Source organism: Melanerpes formicivorus, unplaced genomic scaffold, assembly GCF_026170545.1.
Source record: "Melanerpes formicivorus ecotype bairdi unplaced genomic scaffold, bMelFor1.0.p_v2 SCAF_15, whole genome shotgun sequence".
Taxonomy (NCBI): Eukaryota; Metazoa; Chordata; class Aves; order Piciformes; family Picidae; genus Melanerpes; species Melanerpes formicivorus.
This window is the reverse complement of record NW_027142367.1, coordinates 8,816,326-8,827,433: the sequence shown is the minus strand read 5'-3', so window position 1 is coordinate 8,827,433 and position 11,108 is coordinate 8,816,326. Positions and strand designations below refer to the sequence as shown.

General features: G+C 39.2%; 1 protein-coding gene across 1 annotated transcript in view; it reads left to right on the top strand.

The window, feature by feature from the left end:
* Nucleotides 1-10,154, top strand: part of TSHZ1 (teashirt zinc finger homeobox 1) — a 54,362-nt gene extending 44,208 nt beyond the window's left edge. The window contains exon 2 of the mRNA XM_068147565.1: nucleotides 5,079-10,154. Coding sequence (XP_068003666.1) covers nucleotides 5,079-8,260 — 3,182 coding nt within the window. The 3' untranslated portion in view covers nucleotides 8,261-10,154. The remainder of the gene's footprint in view (nucleotides 1-5,078) is intronic.
* Nucleotides 10,155-11,108: the final 954 nt, after the last annotated feature.

Below are 11,108 nucleotides of genomic sequence, written 5' to 3'. Positions count from 1 at the left end.
ACCTTATCTACTTTTCAGACCCATTGCATTAGAATTAGAGGGTAGGCAGTTCTAGTATTTTGCCCTCCTCCTTCCCCTACCCCCCCATTTTGCTGCAATTAGAAATGAAAGACACAAGCCACTGTAGTAGGTTATTTGGTTGTCTGATAGCCTGTGCTGCTCCTCAGTCATTGTCATATCCAAAGACATATTTTTCCACTGTAGTGACATTGTAATATAGAAACACACACAGATTTGTAGCATCTGTGCCAGAATTTTGTATGAACATTTGTCTATACTAATATAGAATATTCACAGTTCTTCCAGCAGGCGTGCTAACCTCTCACAATGTGAGATTTTGGGATTCTTTTGTAAAACTTTCATGACTGTATTCTGGGAACGTATCTGTAAATCTTGGGGGGGTTTATCATTTTGGTTTTTCTTTCCTCCCTCATTTTCTCAAACAAGGGAGATGTGTGTCCGTGGATTGTATTTTGTATTCTTACTTTTTTGCCCAAGATGTGAGATGTGTTCGTGTGCACTGGAAGTCACTTACAGCCTAGAGTGCAGTTTGTGCAAGGTGACAGCGTGGGTTGTGAAAACTTCTACAGCTGCTGTCTCTTGTTGGCTGAGTAAATACTAGAAGCTGTTGAAGAATAGTGAACATTCACATTGTGCCACTAGTGTTTAGACCCAGAGCAGGCCCTGATTTAGTGAGGAATTTTAAATTTAAACTCCCATTTTTTGATACAACAAAACTAGTATTTCAATGAAAATGATTTCAATTCCTTTACTGAATTGTGGCCTTTGAGACTTAGGTGTTTCTTCTAAATAAAATAATTCATTTGAAGGATTTAAAACTAAGTCTTGGAGAGTTTACTACATGTAAATTTGTGGACTGTTAAATACAGTATTTTTTTTTTCATAGTTTTCAAAACAAGGTATTCAATGCAGAATCCCTTTTTGAATGTGAAAGAATACCTCTGTAGAGACAGATTCATTCAAAAGCACAGGTCTGAGGTTATGGAATGGTTTAATGTGAGAATATTTGTATTTTTAACCACATCCTTGCATTTCAGATCTCTCTCTGCTTCTTCAAACAATGGATGTGTATTTATAGTGTAAATATTCTTACTGAAGCAAACACAATGTGCTGTGCTACTCACATGTACAATATATAGCATCTCATGTCCACTTGGATTAGAATGCACAGCTTGTAACACTGCTCAAAGATGACAGTGTATCTATGGGGAAGCATTGGCATCCAGAAGGCACATTTTATAGGCAAAAAAAAATATTAGCAAGACCTAATAAAAAAAAAGAAGGAATACAAACAGGTCCCCCTAATTTTAAGTTGTTTAGAATGTGAAGCTTTTTTCCCTTTTTCTCCCGTGCATTTACTGGAGTCTGTGCGTGCCTAAAGGAGAAGGAAAAGAAAAGCTGACGTTATGTTCTGTAGTTTCTTCTGCTTTGGATAGAGTTTTCCTTGAGGAGGATCACTGCTTATGTGTGCTGCTGGCATTTTTGTGTGGTTGTGTGGTTTCTGGATATGTGTAAAGCAGCAGTGTCTTTGCAGATGCAGCAATGTCTGGAGAAGATTGCTAAGAGTTGCTTGGTCACAGAAAGATACACTGCCTGAAACCTGTCTCTCTGTTGATCCACCCATTATAATTTAGGGGGAGAATATGAACATCTCATGCTTTTATTTGACATAGAATATCCAAGTAATTACAATAGGAATATTTTTGCTGTGTTTAAAATTCTCCAGCTTACTTATTTGTCACATTTCTGTGAGAATTTTGGTAAAACATAACATGCTTTTAGAAATTAACAGTCTTGATTTTGTGTGCTGCTGAATTAGCTCTAATGGAAACCCTTTCAGTTAGAGATTGCACTGACCTTGCCAGATACCATATGTTGAGTATGCTGCTATTCATCTTACAAACATTAGTAGTCTTGAATGGAAAGGTATTATGTGTATCCTGTGGCAACTAAAGGAGTTAAATAAAATCTTTGTGAGTGCAGTGGTAGAACCTAAACATTTCAGATAGATTACTCTCTTCTCGGTTAAGAAGCATTATTTCTTTGTGTGTTTTCAGATAACTGTACAGACATGTGGGTGTGCACATCTTGTAAATTCAGGGTTTTTAAGAATCTGGCTTAAAATTCTGAAATCACTGAAAATCAGAGTCCTGCCAACTGTACATTCTTAAGTCCCATACTACAGTAAATATTGGTAAGGGAGTGAACTCAATAGTGTAGTAGTCTCAGCAAAACCTAAGACTAGGAAAATAAGTGAAAGACGGATATTTCACCCTAACACTCAGTTTCTTTGCTTTGACAGTTTAACACCGACCTTTCATGTAGTTTAAATGTTTCTTGTGTGGTTTAGCTCCTTTTATTTTTATGGAAAAGTGCAAAAAGTACGAGAATAGAGATAACAGGCTGTCATAAATAAATAAAGGAAAATAAAACTAGACTTTCTCCTTAAGCAGATAGTGAGATGGTTATATTTAGCAATTAAAAATGTATAATTATGCAATTTAGAATTAAGTAAAGATGCAAACAGATAATTCAAGTCAATTCTTACAAAATGCTGTATCAAATGTAGAAACTTCCAGCATCTTAAAACAATTTCTTACATCTATTTATTAAAAATACTGTGATGTGAAAATTCCCCTGAGGTTGGTAAGAAGATAGCCGTTCATAAATGCTCAGAATGAGGAACTCCTCAGTTTTCAGCTTCTACCTGGTGACTACCTGCTGATCCTCAATAAGTTTTGTTGGCTTTTTTAAATGCCAGGTGGTAACTCTCCATTTTTATACATTTTGGGTCTCAGGGTTTCCCCTTTTTTTTCTCCCCCCCCCCTTTTTTTTTCTTTTTTTTTGGTGTTATTTGTATTGTTTTCTTGTTGTGGTTTTGTTTCCCTGTTTGTTTTTTTAATTATTATTTAAAAGTAATTTCAGAATCAAAAGTCATATTCTTCTATAATTATTCTTTAGGTTTTTTTTGAAACTTACTTGTCTTTTGATGTTAGAAATTACTGAAAATGGGTATGTTTAATGGGAGAACTAAGATCTCAGACTGTAGCTGTGGGAGTGAATTGCATGCTTAGAGGTCAGACCTGCACTTGTCCTACCATGTTCAGACACCTGCAGAGGGTTTCAGCAGCAGCAGCAGCTGACTGACTTAGTAATTTTACTATTTCTGTATTTTATTCTTCATTGTGTGGACTAAATGCATTTTTAAGATCCCCCCCATTTTTGTAATGCTTTTCTAGCATCTTCTTGGCTTTTGATGATTTCTGTAGTGACTCCTATTGTGCCTGGTACTCTCCGGATGTTTTAAGCGCCTTAGAAAACACCTAAGGCTGACACATCTGTAAGGAAAAGGACTCTAATTAACACGTTTTAAAAAAACAAATGATCAACTTATCTTCTAAAAAAATGGGACACTTAAAGGACAGATGAAAGATACAATGGGTGTTTTGAGGTTCAGTGCTACTAGGTGTACTACTTTCCTCCTCTGTCTTAAATGATGAGAGTGAAATAGTGAGGAGCTTCATCAAGACTGAATTTCAAAGGTGAATTCAATACTGGCCATAACAGTAATACTTTTCTTAAAACTAAATAAAATGTTTCAAAGTGTGTTCATATTATAACGAGAGAAGATTCTTTTTCTTTTACAGGAAAGAAGGTTCAGAATATGTTAAAAACTATGTACAAAAAAGTCACTCAACTTGTATTTTTTTTTCCTGCAATTGAAGAAGACCTCAGCTTTTTTAGCATAATAGGTATTTTCTTCATATCACATAGGAGCAGAAGTGCCTCTTTTTCTGTCTTGCTTTCAGTAGTGTACCGTGGAAGGACATAGGCCACATTTCAGTATCACTTGTTGCAAAGTTCACTTGACAAGGAGGCATTTTTATATTCGATTACTGAAAATTGTTCACAGTCCGTGTTTTCTACCTTGACATGCTTACAAATGATCTACCTTCCATTATCATTGTGGGCTCTTTTTTAAGCTGCTTTTACAAAACTGGAGGGAAATGCATGCAAGTATGTTTTCTGCTTTGCAATGAAAGTATACATTTATCACTTAGGTACATGTAAGCCACTTCTGTGAATTGGGCCCTTGGAGTAAATGTGTTTTGATGTAATGGCCATCTGCTCATGAATATCACATTTGCTAGTGTAAAAAATAGTTTGATATGGAAAAACACATAGTTTGCTAAGATTATATAGTTTCACCGGGCAGCAATGCAATAGCAAAGTTTTGTATGTGCCATAAGGCAGTAATCAGGCTGGGATGGAGGTCTCAAGTTTTTTGATTGTTGCTTTTAAAGATTAATCGCTAACACTGACTTTGTAGTTTCTGACTGCTGTTTACCAAATGGTAAATGCAGGACCCACATCAGATCATAACAGGAGGCAAAGCACACCTTGGCCATTTCAGAAAAAAAACCAAAGAGTCTTGCTTCCCTTTCACCTTGTGAAAATGGAAGCTGTTCTGCTCTCAGGTAGACCCAGTACAACCAGTCACCAGAAGATCCTGGCATTGCTGGCCTGACACGTAGCTCCATTGGATTCAGGTGCCTGTGACATAGGAATACCCCGTGAATTTGTACCTAAAGCCAGTTGGCCAGAAAAGACAACATGGATGAGATGGAGTTGGTCAAACCAGTGCTTCTGAGTGCCTAGCTCTGAGGGGTGAAGATCACCTGCAACATGTTGCACATGCCTAATGCAGTAAATACAGCTCAGTGCCAGGCCATTTTTTAAGCTGATAAAAACTGGTTTAGCAGGCCCTTTGTTTGATTTTGGTTTTGATATTATGGTATCTACTGTGGTCCTGGCCCATAATTTACTACTGAAGTCAAAAGTTTATTCTTAGGTAGCACTGATATCAAACTGTAAGCAGGACAGAACGTGTGGATTTATAGGTGGAGTGTGTGAGTGATGGTGAGTTTGGTTTCCGGATGTATCTTCAGGATTTGTCTTTATGGTTACTGCTTTTAGTAGACAGCAATGATATAAACTGTGTGTGTTTGATAACTTTGTCTTGTTTTCCCCCCACTGTCTCCCCTCCTGTATTTTAGCATATGTTCCTGAGGAGGAATTGAAAGCAGCAGAAATAGATGAAGACAGCGTGGAAGATGATGGGCTGTCTCTGGACATCCAGGAGAATGAGTATTTGTGCAATGAAGAAGCAGAGATCAAAGAGGCTCAAAGCTACCAGAACTCCCCAGTCAGCACTGCAACTAATCAGGATGCAGGCTATGGTTCACCGTTTAGTGAAAACAGTGATCAGCTGGCCCAGTTCAAAAGCACTTCCTCTAAAGAAGAGAAAGAGGATCCTCAGTGCACAGACAATGTTTCCTATCCACAGGACAGCTTGGCACAAATAAAAGCTGTGTATGCAAATTTGCTTTCAGAGACTTGCTGGTCCAGTTTAGCTTTGGACTTAAAGAAATCCAATCCAACCACCAGCAACAATGGAAACAGCCAGAATGAAAACACCACCAGTACTGACACCATTGCCAATCCCCAGAGTACTACTAGTACTGCCAGTACCAACACTAGCACCAGTACAACTACCAGTAACACTAGTAACAGTAGCAGCGGTGGCTCGGGTTATGACTGGCACCAAGCTGCCCTGGCTAAAACTTTGCAGCAGACTTCGTCGTATGGACTTCTCCCAGAGCCCAGCCTTTTCAGCACAGTACAGCTTTACCGACAAAACAACAAGCTCTATGGGTCTGTGTTCACCGGTGCTAGCAAGTTCCGATGCAAAGACTGCAGTGCAGCCTATGACACACTGGTGGAGCTAACAGTGCACATGAATGAAACCGGACATTACCGTGATGACAACAGAGATAAAGAAGCTGATAAGACCAAACGGTGGTCAAAGCCTAGGAAACGATCACTTATGGAAATGGAAGGCAAAGAGGATGCCCAGAAAGTGCTCAAGTGCATGTACTGCGGGCATTCATTTGAGTCTTTGCAAGACCTCAGCGTCCATATGATAAAAACAAAGCATTACCAGAAAGTGCCTCTGAAGGAGCCAGTACCAGCCATCACTAAATTGGTCCCTTCTACCAAAAAGCGAGCACTTCAGGACTTAGCTTCACCTTGTTCACCTGAGCCAACGGGGATCACTGCAGAAGCTTCACTGGGTGAGTCTGCAAAGGATCAGAAAACTGCCAACCCCTATGTGACTCCAAATAACCGTTATGGCTATCAAAATGGTGCTAGCTACACTTGGCAGTTTGAGGCACGCAAAGCCCAAATACTGAAATGCATGGAATGTGGCAGTTCCCATGACACTTTGCAGCAGCTCACTGCTCACATGATGGTCACTGGCCATTTCTTGAAGGTGACCAATTCTGCTTCCAAAAAAGGCAAACAGCTAGTGTTGGACCCTGTGGTGGAGGAGAAGATACAGTCTATACCTCTTCCACCCACCACCCACACAAGGCTACCAGCCTCCACCATTAAAAAGCAGCCTGATTCCCCAGCAGGCTCCACAAACTCAGAGGAAAAGAAAGACCTAGAGAAGGAAAAAGTAGTGGTCAGCGAAACAGAGAAAAAGATTAAAGAAGAGAATGAGGACTCTACGGAGAAATTTGAGCCAACGACTTTGTATCAGTACCTCAGAGAGGAGGACCTAGATGATAGTCCTAAAGGTGGAATAGACATACTGAAATCCCTGGAGAACACAGTGACAACAGCCATCAGCAAAGCTCAGAATGGAGCCCCTTCCTGGGGAGGGTATCCCAGTATTCATGCAGCTTACCAGCTCCCAGGAACAGTCAAACCCCTTCAGCCTGCGGTGCAGAGCATTCAAATGCAGCCGTCTTACGCAAGCAGTGTAAAATCACTGTCATCAGAACACAACGCGCTCATCCATTCTCCAGGCAGCCTCACCCCCCCGCCTCACAAGAGCAATGTGTCTGCTATGGAAGAACTAGTGGAGAAAGTTACAGGTAAAATCAACATTAAAAAGGAAGAAAAGCCTTTGGAGAAAGAGAAGAGTTCTCCCATCAAGCCCATGTCACCTGCTGCTAAAGAAAACAAGGACTTCCCCAAAGCAGAAGAAATAAATAACAAACAGCAGCAGAAGAAGAGTTCAGAGACAGAAGTTCAGAAAGTCAAAAAGGATAGTCCAGCAGAAGCACATACACCAAATGGTACAGAGCCACTTAAAACGAAAGTTGCAAACGGCTGTAACAATTTAGGAATTATCACAGATCATTCACCTGAGCCATCCTTCATTAATCCACTGAGTGCTTTGCAGTCCATTATGAATACCCACTTAGGCAAAATTTCTAAGCCGGTAAGCCCCTCTCTGGACCCTTTGGCCATGCTGTACAAAATTAGCAACAGCATGTTGGACAAACCCATTTACCCAACCACTCCAGTCAAGCAGGCTGATGCTATTGATCGGTATTACTATGAGAACAGTGATCAACCTATCGATTTAACCAAGTCCAAAAATAAACCTCTCGTTTCCAGTGTGGCTGACTCTGCCTCATCCCCGCTAAGGGAGAGTGCCCTGTTGGATATTTCCGATATGGTGAAGAACCTCACAGGGCGTTTGACACCGAAGTCTTCAACCCCATCTACTGTGTCAGAGAAGTCTGATGCTGACGGGAGCAGTTTTGAGGAAGCTCTGGATGAACTGTCACCAGTACACAAGAGGAAAGGCAGACAGTCCAACTGGAACCCTCAGCATCTTCTGATCCTTCAAGCTCAGTTTGCTTCCAGCTTGAGGGAGACCCCAGAAGGCAAATACATTATGTCGGACCTAGGTCCACAAGAGCGGGTACACATCTCTAAGTTTACTGGTCTTTCTATGACCACAATTAGCCACTGGCTGGCCAATGTGAAGTATCAGTTAAGGAGGACAGGTGGAACGAAATTTTTAAAGAACTTAGACACAGGACATCCTGTTTTCTTTTGCAATGATTGTGCCTCTCAGTTCAGGACTGCTTCTACATATATAAGTCACTTAGAGACACACCTAGGGTTTAGTTTGAAGGATCTGTCAAAGTTACCACTTAATCAGATTCAAGAACAGCAGAATGTTTCAAAAGTCCTCGCAAACAAGACTTTGGGCTCACTTGGAATTGCTGAGGAGGACTTGGGCTCCACATTCCAGTGTAAGCTCTGTAACCGAACTTTTGCAAGCAAGCATGCAGTCAAACTGCACCTTAGTAAAACACATGGCAAGTCCCCAGAGGACCATCTGATCTATGTAACTGAGTTAGAAAAACAATAGCGTCCAGGTAAGCAGCCAGGTATGCAAGTGACCACAGGAACATTGCACTAAACTTCTTCATAGTACTGCACTAGGCCTGACCTGAGCCTCTGAAATCAGTCTTACTTTTGTTGCTGAACTGCCTATCTGGACCTTGGTTTTTCTTACACTTATTTTGTAGTTATATTTATATGCTCTTTGTCTGATCTGTGCATGGTTATTTTTTTGTTTCTGTTTTTATTTTTTTGTGAGTCAAAGTCTGACCTTTATTTTCAACATCTGTCCTTGATGTTAAGCTATCTTTTGTAGAATATAGTGGGAGACACTATTGAGAGACATTAATTTAGCTGTAAAGAAAGACACAAAGAACAATGATAAAGAGACATCCTAAAATTACAAAGTTGCCATGACAATAAAGGTCACAGAACCTGGTAGTGTCAAGTTTTAACCCTCTGAGAACTGTAATAGCATTTCTGTGCCTTTCCCAGTGACTAAATAAGTAAATAAGGAATAAAAAAAAAAAAACCCCAAACCAAAAGACTTAAAGGCATTTTATTCAAATAAAGCTGTGTCAGAAGCAGAACTTATTTTTTTGTTTTAAATGAATGAGCTTCTTTTTTGGTTTCTTTTTGGTTTTTTTTTTTAAATGCAGAACTGGTTTGTGAAGAAATTGTGCATGCAGTCCTTGGAAGAAGGAGAGCTGTGTAGTACTCAAGGGGTTAGGAAGCCACAACTGTATAAGTTAACTAATGATTAAAAAATAATAATCACAATAATAAATAAAAAAAACAAATAGCAAACCGAGTTGCCACTATGCCCAAACCCTCTGGATGCTGAGAATTGCCATGTTTTGGCAAAAAATAATAATAATAATAATAACAAACAGTAAAAAAAAAAAAAGGTAAAAAAAAAAAAGTTAAAAAAAAAAAAAGTATGCAAGCTGTTATTTAAAACAAATGTAAAAATGCTATTTCTTTTCTTTTTCCTTTTTTTTTTTGTTTTTGGTTTTTCCTGTAAAATACTGCAGTTTATAGTTATTTACAAATGTTAAGCTTTGGTACAAGCTGACCTTTCTATAGTGTGCTGCATTGGTAAATGAAAACAAACAAACAAACAACAAAAAAAAAATGGGGCAAACGTTGGATTCTGTTCCTGTAAATTGCCAGCATCAGCTTAAAAAAAAAAAAATACATGTTACATATCATACCATTTTAAACTGTTCAACTTTCTTTGTACCTTCTGGCTGTATGCTTTCTCTTTTAACTTTTTTATATTGTCATTTTATATTCGATTTCTGTGTATATAATGTAAAACCACACTTTTGGAATAAAATTTAGTTCCTGCAGCTTGATATAAATAGAGGAATTTTACTGGCACCTGCATCTTTCCAGATGCATGTACTTAAAGGAACTATCTGACAAAAATAAAAAAATAAATAAAAAATAAAGCAAGCAATGCACTATGAATTATACATTTTGATGTTTTATCATTAATATTGTACAGTACATTTTGGTTCACACAATTAAATCCACTGTTTTCTCAAGTGTAAAATAAACCCACATGCAGTTCTTGATTTACATACATTGTCATGTCGTCATTACATTGCCTTTGAGGTGTTATTCCAGCAATAAGAGGCATCGTTTATGTGATCAACCAGCAAAAGATCTATTTGAAATCATCTCTCGTGATCCTGTGTGCTGGTGTGTTTCATTCGAAGCCGTATTGCTAATAACCTCTTACAAGAGATTTGCAGTGGGTACGTACTGTGAAAGGTACAGAGTCAGTGGGGCACCATCAATTAGCGACGGGCATTTTGCTCATCACTGAAGTACAAGAAAGGCTGCAAAGGTTCCAGCCAAGTTCATTTTCCTGTGCTGTATGACTGTGCCCGTAGTAATTTTCTGTGTGCCTTCGGAGACCGTCTCCTCCCTTCCTTCTCAGGCAAAGCACCTTTAGGTTTCAACAGTTGCACAGGCAGAGGCCATGGCTTCTGCCCCCATGGTCTGTTGAATGCTGCAGTATTTGCCTTTCCAGCAGCGGTGAAGACGGCTGAGGCTCTGACACCAGTTTTTACTCACAGTACAAGACGGCAGAGCTGTGTTTCTCTGTACTTTTTAAATATTGCATTTTGAGGTAAGCTGAGTGCTATCATATCAGGTGTTCCCCTTAATCTTTATTTCTGTTCTGTTGAATGCAGATGTCATTTAGAATGTAAAAGAGAGCTGTCAGAGCCTTCACTTCTCTATCTCCTGAGTGCTTTGACAGTTACAGTGTATGAAAGCCTGGGATCTGCTATCCATTACACTTTTTGGAGGGGCTATTAAATATGAGGACCTAGAGGGGTTTGCTTTCACATGGTATTAGTGATACTATTGTGTTATATATACTTCTGTGTACGTATGTGTATTTCTGCTCCTTCTTTTCAGTTCTTCTGGAAGCAGTTTGTATGCAAGACCTTTGCTTCCAAATACAACACAGTTCTACATTTAATCTTTACTTTGGTTACAACCCCAGAAATCTCCGTTCATTGTTCTGTTTTTTTGCAGAAGCCTAGCAGGGCCAGGTCAGTTACATTTACATTGTATTTCTAAGTGGTGCAGGAAAGTGCCATAAGGTTTTTTTTCCGAGTGTCCCTTACTTTCTTTTCTGTTAACTACCTATGTCCTTCAGGGGATCTAGCCATTTAGACACTTCAGTTCAATTACTGGATGATTATGTACTTTGGGCCCAAGGGGTGGTGAGGAAGAATAACAGTCAGGCCTGCAGCTGCAATACAGTCTTTAAATAATAACCCTTTGAAGTTTTGTTTACTTTACCATGGGCCTGCAAACATGTGATTATAGAATATGCTGTATTACATTGCAGTAGT